The 19,237-nt window shown below is 33.9% G+C and overlaps 2 protein-coding genes across 2 annotated transcripts; one reads left to right on the top strand and one right to left on the bottom strand.

Annotated features, from left to right (window-relative positions):
- Window positions 1-272: 272 nt before the first annotated feature.
- LOC121386834 (contactin-2-like) lies at window positions 273-5,235 on the top strand. Its single transcript, XM_041517847.1, has 8 exons — window positions 273-451; window positions 909-1,211; window positions 1,532-1,831; window positions 2,360-2,485; window positions 2,737-2,764; window positions 3,166-3,224; window positions 3,628-3,741; window positions 4,857-5,235. Exons 1-8 carry the CDS (start codon window positions 349-351, stop codon window positions 4,859-4,861), a joined length of 1,038 nt encoding a protein of 345 aa, XP_041373781.1. The 5' UTR covers window positions 273-348; the 3' UTR covers window positions 4,862-5,235.
- A 1,778-nt stretch (window positions 5,236-7,013) lies between these two features.
- Window positions 7,014-18,648, bottom strand: LOC121386452 (zinc finger protein 28-like). Its single transcript, XM_041517351.1, has 2 exons — window positions 18,537-18,648; window positions 7,014-9,258 (listed from the first exon to the last, which is right to left on the bottom strand). Exon 2 carries the CDS (start codon window positions 9,091-9,093, stop codon window positions 7,813-7,815), a length of 1,281 nt encoding a protein of 426 aa, XP_041373285.1. The 5' UTR covers window positions 9,094-9,258; window positions 18,537-18,648; the 3' UTR covers window positions 7,014-7,812.
- Between the last annotated feature and the right edge of the window lie 589 nt (window positions 18,649-19,237).

Below are 19,237 nucleotides of genomic sequence, written 5' to 3'. Positions count from 1 at the left end.
TGTGGGAAGCTTTGAATGAAGAATTTAAGATATCTTTCAAACTAACTCAGTTGAAAAGAATGAAATCAAAGGGAAACCTCGTCTTGATCAAGGTGTTGTCATTAAAACTGCATACCTCTTTAGTTTTAATTAACATAACTTTTATGTAAAATGTTTGTATATTTTATAATAGACCGATCTTCCATCTCTTCTCTGACCTTGAATTCGCAGTCTACAAAGCTTACAATTGAAGAGTTGACTCCTATGACTCTGAGATGTAACGTTGATAGTAATCCAGGATCTGACATCAAACTGGTTAATAAGTCACAGACTTTGCGTGAAGTGACAAACTCTAAACAGGCTGAGTACATGTGGAACGAGGCTGGGTGTCTGGATACAGGACACTACACGTGTGAAGCGGGAAACAACATCAAGTCATCTGTCAGTGAAAGTGTGCAGCTTGTTGTTAAATGTGAGTCTGTTTCTTTTGTTCAAAACCTAAATCATTTATATCATTGTGATTGTATATGATGATTACCGGTCAGGTCACTCCAATGATATAACAGATTAAGTACTTATTATATAAATCTGCAGACAAATGTCTTATGTGTGCTATTTGTGCTATTCAACAGTCGAACATAGAAATATCTGCTTCTTAAAGATAACTGTCTAACTTAGGTTAATCAGTTTTGATCAATCCTTTTTATTTAGTGAATGATTTAGCATCTCTAAACATATCATCCCTGAACTAGTATACATTTGTAGACGGACATGGTAGTTAAAACTAATATATTATCTGTTGGAAATTATGTATTAAGAAACAATATTTAAAAAATAATATATAATATTGTGATGTCCTGGTTACTCACTAATTTAAATATCTTTTAGTGAACTAACAAACAATATCAATATTCCCTGAACTATTTCAGGTTCACCACGACTAGATCATCGAGTTCCATTCAAGGACAGATTTGGCACAGCTGTGGGTGACGATGTAACACTATCAATATCCGTGATTGCAAATCCTACACCCACATTTACCTGGTACAGACTGAGTGATGGGAAGAAAATGATTCTTACTTCTGGAAGTTCAACTACAACTGATGTATCTGCTGTTAGCAATCGCACACTGATAAATGTTCAGCAGAGAGATTTTGGAATCTACCAAGTTGTTGTGTCTAATAGATCTCCACAAGCAGATTTGGTGGTGAACATTACACTTGTTGAAGAAGGTAACGTACCAGCTGTTTTATTTATATAGATAAAAATTATATAATATATAAGGAATATATAATATATTTTAAAGATGTATATGTTGTAATACACTGTATTGAAACGTACATTTTAAGTAAATGGTATCTAATGACCATGAACTTGTATCCAGTTTTGAATAAGGCACAATATACCTGAATATATAGTAAAATATGTCAGTAGGTTTTATTGAGAAATTTGGTTTAGATTGATTTTTAAACGATAGCCAATACACACAAGATTTCATAGATCTCCTCTTTCATCTAATTTACATATAAAACCAATACTTTCTGCTGTGTAGGTCCTCCAAGTATTCCCTCCAACGTCATTGTATGGAGTGACGTTTCATCTTTAATCACTGTGGCTTGGACAGAGGAATTCAATGGAGGATTACCTCAGACATTCCTAGTTCAGTATCGAGCAGATACAGCACCAAAGTGGACAAACCTTACTAGAATGCTAGAAGAAACAGGTTTGAAGACGAACCACGGAAGTTCAATATTGAATCTGCAGTCAAGGACAAGATATCGTGTCCGGGTTTTGTCTTACAACAAACTGGGACACAAAGGATTCACACACGAGCAGGAGGTTCTAACTGGTGGTAATTAATTCATTGTCATCATTTTTATAATTTCATGTTTGATGTTTAAAACGTAATAGAGATTAGACATATTTACATGTAATGATAATTTCAATAGTGGACATATTTTATTCAGAGAGGTTAAATAAATGTCATTCTGTTATTGCATAATTCTATTCCAGAATATGTGTCACCAGTTCTGCAGACGATCATGATTTTTAATACAATGAAAGCAATGTACTAGCTTAGAGAGTACATTTGTATTAACATGGTCAACAAATTGCATAATACCAACAATGTATGGAACATGTAAAATAAACCTAAGGGAGTATATTTAGGATATTGGAAAAAACAATATAGAACTTGTTTAGGATTACTTCAGATGTACAATTCTGAAATGCTAAATTATAGTTGGTACTCAATTTTCAACTGACCAGCAACTATCAATAAAAAAGTTTGGAAAACCAAATGTTTCCCCGAGCTTTAACAATTAAAATATATAATATCATATCAAATTTACCTGCACAAGTCTGCGTTGTTTATGTTCAGATTCTGCACCTACTATACAGAAAGACAATTTACTTGGAGCTGGGATTGGTATTGGGATAGGAATAATGGTGGGAATAGTTCTTCTTGTTGGTGGACTAATACTTACATTCTGGTTGATGAGAAAAGGTAGGACCTACTTTTGTTTTATTTTGTACAAATTTTGTTTGTTTGGTCTATGCACAATTATAAGTTATCCTTTTCTTTAAATACCTTTTAACTACAGTGCAATATATAACTATTCGTATAATGTGGAATAACATAAATGCCTTTGTGGAAATAACATATAATAACATATCTTCACTTCATTCTTGCATTATATGAAAAATAGTATTACCAGTTCCTGTTTAAATTATCTGTTTGTTTATTTTTCATTATAGCTAAAGCCAAACCAGAGCACCCTAAAAGGTAATATGCTATATTATAGAGAGGTAAGCATCAAGATAATAAGGTCTATCTGTAAGGGTAATTAATAGTGAATTCGTGACGAGTGTTTTTTAATGTCAAATATCAACCGAGGTATGAAACTTATCTACATGCTTAAAATAGGTTATATCAAGCACATATATCACTGGTGATCAGTGAACACGTGCTCAACATATACACAATAAATACACATACTCATACATCAACGCATGACGTAGCACCAAACGCAAGTGTTATTCTATGCATTTTTACTCTCTTTTTTTTTTTAAATATTGCATCAAAATCATTTAATAAAAATAATTTATTTATTCGAACAATACACATTTTTGTTTAACTGTCAATAATTATTTATTTGAATTAGATTCAGTCATATTTACTTCCAGACAGCCTATATCTGGAATACAAGAGACTTCTCTCTATGAAGACATGGAACAAACTACAGGTTTGTACATCAACTTATCTTTGTTGTGAACTAATTGTTTTGTGTGGTAATTTTTGCACTAATTGTGGTACACATAATAATATTGAATTATTAGTGTCGAACCTGTCTAGCCACACTAATATAAGTCTAACGATCAGTGTTTGGTATAAAATATTATAATTATCTATACATGTGACAGATCGAGTACTCCGGCCAATGTATCCAGTAATTATTCCTCACTGGCTAGCCACACTAATATAAGTCTAATGATCAGTGTTAGGTATAAAATATTATAATTATCTATACAGGTGACAGATCGAGTACTCAGACCAATGTATCCAGTAATTATGCCTCACTGGCTAGCCACACTAATATAAGTCTAACGATCAGTGTTTGGTATAAAATATTATTATTATCTATACAGGTGACAGATCGAGTACTCCGGCCAACGTATCCAGTAATTATTCCTCACTGGAAGCCAGGATAGACGCACCATACGACGTTCTCGGAGTTTATGACAATACACCGGAGATCAAAGGTAAGATTAATACAAACGTATTGTTGTTTTGGGTTTTGTAAAACATGCTTTTGTGTTGATTTATTTATTAGGTCACTAAACAATTAATGGTTTCTGGATGAACATTTATACAGTATTAGGAGAGCATAGTAGTTGGTTACAAGTGCCTGCTTAACAATGCCAAAAGTAACTACTGAACACTCCGACTAAGCCCACAGCCAAAAGCTGATGGGGATTGACAGGTGTGTGACGCGGAGAGCCACAAGATAAAAACACCTGTCGCGGTTGGAGAGACAAGGGCTGAGATGTGGAGGTGGACAGATCAAGAAGAAAGGAGATGGAATTAAAAGGAATTGGGGCAGTGGGATAAAAAAAAACCCAAAACAACCTCCCTCTCTCTCTCTCTCTCTCTCTCTCTCTCGGTCTCTCTCTCTCTCTCTCTCTCTCTCTCTCTCTCTCTCTCTCTCTCTCTCTCTCTCTCTCTCTCTCTCTCTCTCTCTCTGTGCGTGTGTATGTGTGTGTTTACTGTAAATGCTTCATTCACCAAATAAGCAACTAGCAAAGAAAGAACTGTTTTATTTAACGACGCACTCAACACATTTTATTTACGGTTATATGGCGTCAGACATATGGTTAAGGACCACACATATTTTGAGAGGAAACCCGCTGTCGCCTTTATATGGGCTACTCTTTCCAATTAGCAGCAAGGGATCTTTTATTTGCGCTTCCCACAGACAGGATAGCACAAACCATGGCCTTTTTTGAACCAGTTATGGATCACTGGTCGGTGCAAGTGGTTTACACCTACCCATTGAGCCTTGCGGAGCACTCACTCAGGGTTTGGAGTCGGTATCTGGATTAAAAATCCCATGTCTCGACTGGGATCCGAACCCAGTACCTACCAGCCTATAGACCGATGGCCTAACCACGACGCCACCGAGGCCGGTAAGCAAATAGCATGTTAGTAACCAAAATCAATTTGTAAAGTTACATGCATGTTAAGCAAGTATACGTTTTCAGTAGAATTATAAAATTATTTAAACTTGTTAGCCAAATAATCGAATATTTTGGAGCATACGTCTTCTGCTTCTTCTAATTGTTGGTGATGTTATTTATGTGTTATGCTTAATTTTCAGAATGACCACCATATATTTGAAGTATTGAAAACATTATAGAATTGAGGCTTCTGTCTGTATCCTATTACAGCCAAGGGTGGGAATTGGTGAACTGTAAAAAAGAGGAAATCTAGAGGGGTCCCGAAAATTCTTGAAAACCTAGGTGAAATCTGTGCCATCTGACACATTTTGGAGGAAAGGACGATTAAAATGCGAGGTAACTCAATGTTCCATGAGAGGAAAACAGCTGATCAGAGGAGAATTCCCACCCGTGTGCAGCATATTTTACTTCATCATCGTTGACAAAATCACCATCATCACCATCATCATCATAATTTAAGACAGATATGCATGCTTGTGTAGAGTGTCACATTATATAGACTTTGTATAACATACTTTACTTCATTGTCTTTCTCCTTTTCTTCATCATTATCATAATAATCATAATCAACGTCGTCATCATCATTTAGCACTGACATGTTGAACTTCACATCCTGTAGATGTGCTATAGCGTGCTTTGATTCAAGAACAGACTTATTATATCACAAGTGAAGTATTATTTAAAGGCATATTGTCACAGACCACTGACCTATTTAATGGTGTAACAAAGTATTACCTGAACAAAAATAATTTGATTTGTCCCTAAATGTACTTTATTGAACCATCTTCATAACCACCATACTCCATTTATTAATGATATTTTGTAAAAATAATTGAATTATGGCAATGGTCCATAATTCAAAAAATAAAATTGCCAAGAGGGTTTACTTGGATTTCACTCCATCATGGTTCAGTTACGGTGATGCGATAGCTAGATTTGGTTTCCAACAATTAATGTAATTTTTATTTATTATCAATTTTTTGGAGAAATAAGGTCCTTAAATCCTTGACAGTATGCCTTTAAGGAAAATCCCACGAATTGCATACTGACGAGATGCAAACCTCCTTGACTGCTCTCCATGACATTTGATAGTCAACGGCGTTAACCTAGCGTTAAGCTGCATCCTAACCGGATGCGTGCGATGCGACAGATTGATGTAAAGTCTGTTTTATTTAACGACGCCACTAGAGCACATTGATTTTTTTTTTATCTTATCATCGGCTATTGGACGTCACACATATAGTCATTCTGACACTGTTTTTTTTTTAGAGGAAACCCGCTGTCGCCACATAGGCTACTCTTTTACGATAGCAGCAAGGGATCTTTTAGTTGCGCTTCCCACAGGCAGGATAGCATAAACCATGACCTTTGTTGAACCAGTTATGGATCATTGGTCAGTGCAAGTGGTCTACACCTACCCACTGAGCCTTGCGGAGCACTCACTCAGGGTTTGGAGTCGGTATCTGGATTAAAAATCCCAAGCCTCGACTGGGATCCGAACCCAGTACCTACCAGCCTGTAGTCCGATGGCTTAACCGCCTAACCACCGAGGCCGGTCGACAGATTGATGCAGTCGAGCAAGCAACAGAATACGGATAGGAATTGTTTTCTATATTTTGTCGCGCGAAACGAGTGACAAACATACATATTCTGTGTAATAAAATGATGTACATGTTTCAGTTTTACGTTCGTCTGTTGTCCCAGGGTTGAAAGTATTCTCAGGCCTTTTTGTTTTAGGGTTGGGTTTTTTTTTTTTTATAGGGGGCGGGCTTTTTTGTTTTGCTTACTTGCTTGTTTATTTGTGTGCGTGTGTGTGTCTTCCATAAGACATGTCATTGTATATGTGTATCCCCTAATATTCACATAGTTACATTACACCATTTACATAAAATATGTACATTCTGCATGAAAATTAACCAGTATGTACACATGTAAAATACATATTCATTATTTGAAATCTACCACAGTATTATAGTATTGTACAGTCACGTGGGAAGCAGGGAGGGGAGGGGGTCAAAAGAGATTTATGTCGCATATTTTCTTATTTTATTTTAAATTCATGGGCCATAGCTCGGTCAAAAATGGGTAATTTGCAATGAAAGTCAAACTTGATCTGCAACAGTATATTATAAAGCTATACACAAAATTCCAGCTCAATATCTCAAGACATTCTAAAAAAAAACCAACATATCTGGAAAACTATATGTGGGACAGACGGATGGACTGACAGACAGATATACAGAAGGGCGGAGATGAAAGCTATAGTATCCTACGCTTGGTACGGTAGGGGACTAATAATACATTTGCTAATTTCTCTTCCAAATCCCATGGATAAAATAAAACAAATAAATAAGATGCATTATTTTTTTATTTAGCAAAATAAACATGAAAAAAATAAAAAGAGAAATATTAGAACAAGAATATAACAATGGTGGCCTTGAATGTTAAACATTAACAATTTTAGGATAGCTTTAAAGTCTACTTGGATAAGGAGACTATATACATCAAACTCTAATTGGGTGCATGTGTACATCAGTTTCAAGCCATTACAGGAATAACAACTGTACATTTTGTGACACGGTGATCACTTTATTAAAAAAAAAAAAAAAAAAAAAAAAAAAAAATTAAAAAAAGAGAAAAGAATAACTTTTGGACACATGCATTACAAAGTTGGCAAACTATTTAACAAAAACAAACTAATAAAACTATTGAAGAAGTATATAGAATCAATATTTGAAACAATAGTAATAATATAAGAAAAGATAATAAACCAATGGTATATAAAATTATTAAAAAAAAGTACAATATTTATACAAGATTCACTGGATAGATATGGCCAATTTATGAAGTATGAAATATTTAAGAAAAATATAATATTATTTTTTTTTTTTAGAATAAGGTGCATTAATAAAAATTGTTCATTCAGAGCATTACCAATATCCAAAACCAAACCTTTACTCCGTTAAACACCATTTTTCCACTGAAATTCAAAATATGTTTTCATACTGAACGGTTTCTAACAGTACGAACCAATATGTGTTGTTTTAAGATGGATCGGTACATAAAATATTTCGTTCACACTTCGCATTTAAAAGGTTATTCGCAAGTATGAACTTTCAAATGTTTTCTTAAGTCGGAAAGATATGTAAAACATTTTTTGCACACTTCGCATTTGAAAGGTTTTTCACCAGTATGAACCAACATATGTCGTTTTAGGTGGGAACTCCGTAAAAAACATTTTGTGCACACTTCACATTTAAAAGGGTTTTCGCCAATATGACCCAGCATATGTTGCTTCAAGATGAAACGCTGTGAAAAACATTTTGTGCACACTTCACATTTGAAAGGTTTCTCACCAGTATGAATCAACATATGTTGTTTTAAGCTGACACTCCGTGTAAAACATTTTGTGCACACTTCACATTTGAAAGGTTTCTCACCAGTATGAATCAACATATGCTGCTTTAAGCTGGAACTATGTAAAAAACATTTTTTGCACACTTCACATTTGAAAGGTTTCTCACCAGTATGAATCACCATATGTTGTTTTAAGTGGGCATTATGTGTAAAACATTTTTTGCACACTTCACATTTGAAAGGTTTCTCCCCAGTATGAACTTCCATATGTTTTCTTATGTCGGAACTGTATGTAAAACATTTTGTGCACACTTCATATTTGAATGGTTTTCCACCAGTATGAACCAACATATGTTGTTTGAAGTTGGAACTATTTGCAAAACATTTTGTGCACACTTCACATTTGAAAGGTCCATCGCCAGTATGAACCAACATGTGTTGTTTCAAAGTGCAATGCTGTAAAAAACATTTTGTGCACACTTCACATTTGAAGGGTTTTTCGCCAGTATGAATCAACATATGTTCTTTCAAGCTGAAACGCCGTAAAAAACTTTCTGTGCACACTTCACATTTGAAAGGTTTCACACCAGTATGAATAAACATATGATGTTTTAACCGTGAACTCCGTGCAAAACATTTTGTGCACACATCACATCTGAAGGGTTTCTCACCAGTGTGAATCGATATATGTTGTTTCAACTGGGACATAGTTATAAAACTCTTTTCACACCAGTCACATTTGAATAGTTTTTCACCAGTATGAATCAACATATGTTTTTTTAAGTAAGACCCCAAAGCAAAACCCTTCGAACACGCCAAACATTTGAAAATGATTCCTCCAGTATGGATCTGCATGTGTGTTTTAATGTTACCCTTGGTTGAGAAATCCTTTAAGCACATTCCACACTTGTAAGGTTTTTCACCGGTGTGGATGCGCATGTGTATTTCTCGATGAGACTTGGATTTACAACTCAGTAAGCAGATTTCACATTTGAAATGTGATTGATAAACGGATGACATGTTGGTATTCAGATGAAGATCTTCATTTAACGTTTCGCATGCACGTCTCCAACTTATGCCCAATAAACATAAGAATGTATTGTTTCCTCGAGAGAACTTCTTTCCAATCAGAAGTAAATAAATGTATGATGTACCTCGAAAGCGGTAGTATGAATACTGCTAGCACTGAAATAGAAAATAACAAATGAATCAATAAAACAGAAACTAAGGCTTGTACACATTGGTATTGGTGACATATTCCACGTCATACACCTTCAGTCTGACAGGTGTACACTTGCTTTGGTTGCAGTTTTCACGTCAATCACCTTCAGTCTAACAAGTGTATATTCCCCTTACACCCTCGCGCGCGCACACACACACACACACACACACACACACACCACGATAGGAGCACTTCACGGAAATAACCGATCTTTAATGAGCTGGAGCCTCATTTATCAAACAACTTAAGCTTTGATAGGGGTACAACGATACGGTCAAAACCGTATTGCGATATAAGAAACAATGAATGAATGAATGTATGTTTAACGACACCCCAGCACGAAAAATACATCGGCTATTGGGTGTCAAACTATGGTAAATGCAAAAACAATGTGATGATCAACATCAATATAAAAATTCAACAGTTAAATTAAAACACAGTGTAAAGAACTGTGCAAAAGTACAAATATCACAGGTAGATAATACGTAAACTTTACAATAAAAGTCCGTATTACGTGGGAACTGTAAAATAAGTTCTGGATGGATTCGAAAGGATTCCATCAATTTCGTGGTCCAAATATATCTTTTTGAGTTTCTATATATAAGAAACCGTACTGCGATATGGATTGCAATAAGTTGATATTATTTAAATTTAATATTTGGGGGGGGGGGGGGGGGGGGGGTCGACAAAGGAAACAGAAGGCACAAACTTTTTAATGATCGTTATTAGTTTCAGCTGTCGGGTTAAATGTTTTAGGCCATATTTTTCTTCAAGAAAATCAGCATATCTACTATTTCAGGATTGAGTGCGGCCCTCGGTGCTGTTAAAATGTCCCCAGCTGTACTGAATACACGTTCTGATGGTACCAATGTTGCTGGAATACACAACCGTTTCCTTGGGAACTGGGAGAGAATGGGAAACTAGCTTAAATGATTAAATAAACCACGACATTTATTAGTAGCATAATGTTCTTCTTTTATATTTTTATTTTTTTAACACAATACTAGTCTACTAGAACTCTGGTGTGACGATGTCAACCTATTTATAGATGGTCACATTCAGAAATCCTTACTATCGGGCTTTTCCGTTGCTGCTCGCCTGAATCAGTAAAGCTTTGTTTATAGTTAAATATTGTTCACCTCAAAGCTTGTTTTTCAACTTTATTGACTTAAAATGTTAATTTAAATTTTTTCAAGTTTAATTTTTTTAACATGCATTGAGATGAATGTATGAATACTACATGTATCATTGACACTAAATAAGTTTATGGTAGGCAAGACATTTAATTCTATAGAATTCGTGTTTGCAATTTGCAATGTAGCATATAATATTATATTTCCATTAATATATCATATTTTGCCTTTTATTGTGTTTTTTTATGATTATCTGCTTCAAACTGGAATTCAAAATACGAACCCCAGTCAGTAAAGATGTTGTAGTTTTTGGACAGTTTCTTCTTTCTGTTCATCATTAATTGATTGGCCAAACTGTCAACAATGTATATAAATTGTTGATGGACGACAATAGCAAGAATCTCAACAATACAATTGATTTGAATTCTTCCAACCCAAGTTTTATCTTCAACATGAATCTTTACCAATTACATATGCGTGTATCTGTGTGCATGTGTAAACTATATATTAATAAAGCAAATATTTTGGTAAATAACATTTTGTATGTGGTGCATACGTATCTACTTGTGGGTGGTGGTGATTACAATAATGGTGTTTATTACTGTTATTATTATTATTATTATCAAAATTATTATTATGCCATCATCATTATCATCTTGTAAAAAAAAAAAAACCCAATATTAATTAAATTATTTTTATTTATTTATTGTTTGTTTGTGCGTTCGTGCGTGTGTGTGTGTGTGTAATGTAACACAGATGGAGTTTTATATTAACATGGAACTTTTTATTACAATTATTTTACGTGTGCACTACATATAATAACCCAGCTGTCTATCGGAAACCGTTGTATTTATAATGCTACAATAGTAATTATAGTACAGTGTTGGTTTTTCCTTATTTATTTTCAGTAGTAGAAGTATACAGAATTATTATTTAAGTTTTTGGAAATACATAAATTTATTTGGGGATAGGGCTTAATTCATGGACATTTTTATGTTGTTCCCTTTGACTCTAAAGGTTTGTTTTTATTGTTTTCCTGATTTGTTCTTTTTATGGAAGCGTGTGTTTAATGTCTGTACGTTTACGATATAGGCATGTGCATGTAAGCGTCTGTATTGCAGGGTAATTGTTAATTTCATTTTATGTAGTGTTCTGTGTAGTATATTATGCAAATCCAAATATTACTGGTTACGTAGAGTACTATATTTTACAGCTTTATTTAAAAATGGCTAGAGGATTTACTTGTTGTTCAGTGAACTGCTGGGGACTGGGGGATATAAAGAAAAGAAAGGATGTCTTTAATTTTTTTAGATCAAAACGTTTCTCTATCTACTTTCTTCAAGACACACATTTTACGCTAGAAAAGAGATTCTTATACACGCAGAATGGGGATTTGAATGTTTTTTAAATTCTAATAACGGTCAGTCTCGTGGAGTTGCAATACTCTTAAATAACAATCTCGATTACAAAGTACATATCATGTTTCAAGACACAACATGGAATTTACTAATATTGGACTTAACTATTTGCAATAAACGCTTAACATTAGTGAATGTATATGGTCCCAATTCTAATAATCCTGATTTTTACAGGTTAATTTCCCAACATATTAAGTTATTTACTAATGAACACTATGTACTGGGTGGGGAATGGAATCTTGTTCTAAACCCAGATATCGATACATATAATTATGTAAATATTAATATTACGAAAGCCCGCGATGAAGTACTGAAGCTGATAGGTAACTTAGACTTAATAATTCTTCCCTTCTTTTTTTTTTTCCATTTTCCCTCTCCTATTTCCCCCCCCCTTCCCTCCCCCCCCCCCCCTCTCCCCTTCCCCCCCCCCCCCTCCCCCCTCTTCCTCCTTTTCCTTTTCTTCTCCCCCAGATACTCTCTGGAGAGACCATAACCCTGAATTGCAAAATTTTACTTGGAGGAGAAACACCCCATTAAAACAAGCCCGATTAGATTTTTTCTTGATATCAGACTGGCTGTAGTCTGATGTGACATATTCAAAAATACACTGTGGGTATAGAACCGACCATTCCATGATTACTGTTACTTTCGAATTCAGTGAAAAGGAACACCGTAATAGCTATTGGAAATTTAATAACTCGTTATTACAAAATAAAACGTATATAGCGACAATTAAAAAGATTATCTCCGATGTTAAATCACAATATGCAGCTTTAGTGTATAACATGGATGCTATAGAAAATATTTCATTAGAGGAAATCGATTTTCAAATTAAAGATAAACTATTTTTAGAAATTTTACTTATGGAAATTAGAGGAAAGACCATTTCTTATTCATCATATTTAAAACAAAAGAAGAATATAATAAACAAGAAGAGCAGTTAATCAAAGAAATAGAGAATTTAGAAAATAGTAATTGTCAAGATTTTGATACTATAAATTCTAAAAAGAAAGAACTATTGCGTCAAAAAAGAAAAAAAAGAAAGAAAAAAAGAAAGAAATGGAAGGTGTTTACATCAGATCAAGAGCTAAATGGATATCTGATGGTGAAAGAATCACTAGCTACTTTTGTAATTTAGAAAATAGAAATTTTATTAGTAAATCCATGTCCCAAATTGAAAAACAAGTTATAATAAATACAGATAAAAAACATATTATGGAAGAAACAAAACTTTTATCAGAACCTATATTCATCCAAAGAAGATACGATAGTTGATACGGATTTAAATGATTTACTCTCAGATCATGATTCAAATAAACTTAGTAAAGAAAAAGTTGATTCCTAGGAAGGTTTTCTAACTTATGACGAACTATCCAACGCTCTTAAATATAGTAGTAATAATAAAAGTCCAGGGTCTGACAGCTTTACTACGGAATTCTTTAAATTTTTCTGAAAAGACATAGGTTATTTCGTCCTTAGATCTCTTAATTTTGCATTTATTAATGGGGAATTATCGGTTACGCAGAAACTAGGAGTGATAACTTGTATACCAAAAGGTGATAAACCGAAACGCTTTCTTACGAACTAGCGACCAATTTCTCTTCTAAATGTTACCTATAAATTAGCATCTGCTTGTATATCTGAAAGATTAAAATGGGTACTCCATTTCCTTATTAACGAAGATCAAACAGGTTTTATGTCAAATCGATACATTGGAGACAATATTAGAATCGTGTATGACCTGTTATACTATACCGAAATTCATAATGTCCCTGGAATGTTATTACGAATAGATTTTGAAAAAGCATTTGATTCAATCTCATGGTCATTTATACATAAGACTCTTGCTTTTTTGAATTAGGGGAACATATTAAACGATGGGAGTCTGTTTTTTATAAAATAAAATATTAAATCGAGTGTTATCTTTAACGGAAATCTGTCTTCTTCTTTTCAAATATATAGAGGGTGCAGGCAAGGAGATCCATTGTCCCCATACATATTTCTTCTCTGTGTAGAAGTTCTTGCAGGTCTCATACGAAAAAAATAAAATATTAAAGGTATTACAGTAGGTAACAAAGAATATATTATTTCACAGTATGCTAATGACAGATTTTATACTTGATGGCAGCAGAATTTTTTTTGAAGAAACTATTAATACATTTAACACGTTTGCTGAATTATCTGGATTAAAAATTAATTATGATAAATCTGAAGTGATATGGATTGGTTCTCTTAGAAATAGCCCTGTAAGCTACTTACAAAATCTCAATCTAAAATGGAACCCTACTTCGTTTAAAGTACTCGGAATTGTTTTTAGTACTGACCTCAGTAAAATGGTCAAGCTTAATTATGAGTCGAAATTGTTTGAAATTAAACAAATCATAAATACATGGATGAAAAGACTATTAACACCGTTAAAGGGACACACCCTAGTTACGGCTAGTTGTTAACCATTACGGCGTTGTTTTTCGCTATTAAACCCATTTTTTTCTCAAATAAAATTGCACTTTACTTACCGTTTATTATTTAGAATATACATTTCCATTCACCTGAAGTGTTTTTTGGTAATCCTGGTAATCCTGGTGTTTGTAATACCAGAAAATGCATTTTTCGTATTTCTGAAAAACATACGCACGTTTGAGAAAAAACCGTTGAGCAGACAAGGTCTAATCTATTTTTAGACGGGATATTTCCATTTCAATGTCAGACGTTGGTATACCACGTGACCGTTATAATTTTGGTTCAGTTTGTTTTCTCGTGCACGGTTCGCGCAATCAACATCCGATTTGTTGTTGTTCATTTGTGAGATTTTTCTTCACAGTTCGTGAACATTTTCAGTAACAATAAAGTTCAGACAAGTAAGTATCTCAATACAAAACGTTACAAACCCTTAAAACCAATAATTTTGCTAAGTCCTACGATATCTGGAGTGGGGATACAACCAGGACGGAACAGTTGGAACATGTCCAGGAGAGGTGAAAAGAACGCACCCCAAGTCTGTGAAATTTGTCGTGACGTAGGCATTGTTGTGCTTCGAGCGACATCTACCGGTGACATCAGAATACAAACTTTCAAAATTATTTCAAGCAATTGGGACATGGGGATTCCCATGGTATTTATCGATATAAAACCTGCTTTTTCACTCCATTTGATAAAAACGTGATCTAAGTGTGTTACAGGTTTGTAGATTAACCAAATTATAATTTATTTTCGCTGGATGGAACTAGGGCGTGCGGCTTTAAGTAAAATAGCTGTAATAAAGGCACTTTTAATATCTAAAATTAGCTATTTATTATTAACATTACCAAATCCGTCTGAATCATTTCAGAAAGAATTAAACAGTATACTGTTAAAGTTCGTATGGAACAAAAAACCAGACAAAATAAAAAGAACAGCTCTGTACAAACCTGTTAAAGGGTGTGTGTGTGTGTGTGTGTGTGTGTGTCTTGGAATGATAGATATATTTAGCTATGTTAAAGCTTTGAAGATTACATGGATACGAAAACTAGAGACAAAAGATCCTAAATGGAAACCAATTCTATTTGTATGTCGTATTCTAGCTTTATTTGGAAATTATTTTCCAAAGCTATGCATTAAAAATATAAATAATTTATTTTGGAAAGATTGTATTAGTGCTTTTTATGATTTCTCTGTAGCCATTAAAGTAACGTTTGTAGACCTTATCAGAACCAGGTTTTTTTTACAATTCCCATATAAAAATAAACAAGAAAACGTTGTTTAAACGGAAGTGGTTAGAAAAGGGTATTTCTCAGATTTGCGAATTTGTTAATGATAAAGGTGAATTTTATAAATTAATATCATTTAATGAACTATACGAATTAAATGTGTGTTTCTTAGAATACTACAGAGTCATTAATTCACTCAGGTCATATTTAAATAACCTGAAAACGACACGACTAGAGACAAACGCATCTTTAGATGACTCGCCTGTTCAACGTAAACCCTGCTCTGTCCTGAAAGGCCCCAAATTATGTTATTATACATTAATGTTTTCTGATAATCGAAATACCACTATGGCAAAATGGCAATGTCATTTCACCATGAAGCTTAACTGGTCTACTATTTATCTAAAACCATTTATAACCACGCAGGAAACAAAGTTAAGATGGTTCCAATATAGAATAGTACACAGAATATTGACTACTAACACATTTGCCTATAATTTGAAACTTGTTGATAGTGAAGCGTGCAGCTTTTGTCATAAAAGTAAAGAATCTATAATACATCTCTTTTGGGAATGTGATATTGTTCAAGAATTCTGGAATACATTTTTAAATTGGTTATTGCCATCTTGTAATCATATAAGTAACCTAAAACTCTCTCTTGAACTTGTTATATTCGGACATAAGAAGAACATTAGGACAGACACCGTCTTTGATCTCTTATTACTTTCAGCAAAATATTTTATATATCGATGTAAAGTCCAAAAGATACAAATAGACATTACACATTTTAAATGTGAAATTAAACAAAAGTACATTGTAGAAAAACATATACACTTCAGTAACAACAGCATCAATAAATTCTTTACTAAGTGGTCCATGTACCTTTCTCTCTTTGAAAACATATCTTGATAATTCAAATATTCAGTTATTTACTTACTTATAATTATGTTACACCTTCCTTTCCCCCACCACCAACAGTTCATACGTTAAAACATGAAATGTTAGTAAAATAGGATAGCAGAACTTTGCAAGACTGCACAGGAAATTAATATTTTTAAAATTACCATGTATATCTATATATATGAAATATAAAGGGTTTTTTTTAACAGTAACTACGTTTACATACATGTGTATGTGAGTTAGTGAGTGTGTGTATGTGTGTGAATGTGTGAAGTCTTTTTTGCTGTTTTGTTTCTTCTTTTTATTATTATTTTTTTAATTATTATTATTATTTATTTATTTATTTATACTTATTATCTTGATTCCCGTATTTAATCCCTCTTCTGTAACCTAGACTGACAGAAACCATAACAGTTTTTTTATTATTACATTTATAAACCATTGTGGTATTATTTGTCTTGTTTTGTTTACATTTGTATAGTTTACATATATTAATATGAAAGTTTACTTAAAATCTAATAATTATGTCATGTTACTGGTGCTGTCCACGACTCATGTTTTGTCCTCAGCATGAGTTGTCTGTCATGCAAATGAGGGACTGGAATAAATATTTTAAAAAAAAGAAAAAAACATTACATCCTTCACTGGAGGAATGTTGGTTTATATATATTCTAATTCATGTTTCGATACCTGTATCTGCCAAGGAATAAACTTAAGATTTTAGAAGCACATTGTATTTGAACAATTCTTTAACCATAATATTGATTGTATGTGTGCACCAGTTTGGATTCAGACAATGGAACATTTGGTCATACAATATTATTTAATTTGGTGGATTATCAATAATTCAGTGTAGTCAAAACACAGAAGCATGGACTTAATTGATAATTTTTTAATTTTTTTATCTATACAAATCCATATTAAATATTCGAACATACTCCCCCTCCCCCGACCAACCAGTTTCTATGGTGAGAGCAGAAATATTGAAAATAAAAGTAATTTCTTATAGGTACATGTGCATTATCTAGTCAGTTTTGCCCATTTCTCAATATAGAGAGATTCAATACATTTTTAATATTTACTCGGTGTAACCCACCATCTTGAATGTCATGTACTTTCTTCCATGTCAAGACTGTATGAACGAGCTCAATAGAGCTGGGCGATAATGTAATTTGAGGTTCTGTATCGGTACTGGGTTTATAATGGGTGATCGCAATGTGTTGGCTACCGATTTGTTTTTCGGGCTACCAAATGTCTAAACTCAGTAGTCTGCCGGGCTACTAGATCTTTGTAGCACATCCACCTACTCCACAATCAACAAGATGCATAAAAACATCTAAACCACCCACCTAAAACATGTTTAAATAAAATAAAAACAATTTTTGCTTTTTTCTCTCTTTTTAATTTATTAAAATTATGGGACTACCAATTATTTACTGAAGGCTACCAGATTTTATAACCTGGTAGCCTGGTGAGCTACCACGAAAAACGTTAAGGTCAAGGCATGTGATTGGTTGGTGAAACTGATTATAATCCACCCTATTCCCGACAGTACTGCAAAACCAACCCTACATGTTTTTAGGTTATCACATTTGGTAGTTTCGTAATATAGTCTACAAGAGGAAAGCCACTACATCTTTCGATTAGTATCAAGGGGATATTTTTTATACACCATTCCACAGACAGGTTAGGACACACTACAGCCTTTAATATATCAGTCATGGTGAACTGGCTGGAACGAGAAATAGCCTGATTATTAAATGTATGACACCCAAAGACCCATATGTTTTGGCTTATAAAGATTTTAAATAACAATAATAATAATAAAAATGTTTAACACCCAATAGTTGATGATTAATAAATAAATGTACTCTAGTGGTGTCGTTAAACAAACACTAAACTGGTCGTATATCAGCCATGTGCAACTCGGATCCATTGTTGCCGTCTATTCATCTTAGAATCCGTGTTGATTTTTATTCTACCCAGTCCGAATCAGTGTTTCATTTCTGATATCAGTATAACCCGAAAGGTAATATCAGTTTGTGTATAAAATAACAAACCCACTAATGCGTACATATGATCATACATTTTTCAGTATACTCACCTGATACTGAATCGTTGGTTTCTGTTTATAATCGCACAATAGAACAAATTATATTAATAAAATGAATTCACCAACAGAAAAATAATCTGGGTCAACACAAAGCAAACGGAAATAGACACACTAATATGAGCCGCTGTTCGGACCATACTCAATGCGGACCGCTATTATCATGGCAGAGGATGTGCTGGGGACAACTATCCCTCTGGGGGTGATGGTGGGGTGGGGGTGGAGCAAATTTACTCAGTCCGTTAAAAAACGATTATGTGTGTGTGTGTGTGGGGGGGGGGGTGTTGTTTAGGTTTTTTTGGGGGGAAGGGATATTATACCTCTTTCGCATTCCACTGCGAATGTGCAAGTTGCGGGGTAACTCGAGGACGCTATCCGTAGACTCACGGCAGATCTCGCCAAAATAGCCCTACTAATAGACTACTTTCTCATTCCTAATGCGCATGCATGCGAAGAGTAACGTTCCTTGACCAAATAGTCTTTATCACGGCTAATAACAAAATGGGGGCGTGACAGACAGGTTGTTATGGGCCAATCTAATTAAAATTAGCTCCACTATTACATGTGAATCTAACAGCAGCCAGTTGGAGCTCATGTCCACCAATCAAAACCTTACTTGCAGAATCATGCCAGTGATTTAAAAATAATTTGAAAACATTCCGAATTATCCTGAGGGTATACGACATGTTTCGTGT

The sequence above is a fragment of the Gigantopelta aegis genome, chromosome 12 (assembly GCF_016097555.1).
Source record: "Gigantopelta aegis isolate Gae_Host chromosome 12, Gae_host_genome, whole genome shotgun sequence".
Taxonomy (NCBI): domain Eukaryota; kingdom Metazoa; phylum Mollusca; class Gastropoda; order Neomphalida; family Peltospiridae; genus Gigantopelta; species Gigantopelta aegis.
Note: the sequence above shows the minus strand (reverse complement) of the source record. Positions and strands in the feature narration are given on the sequence as shown.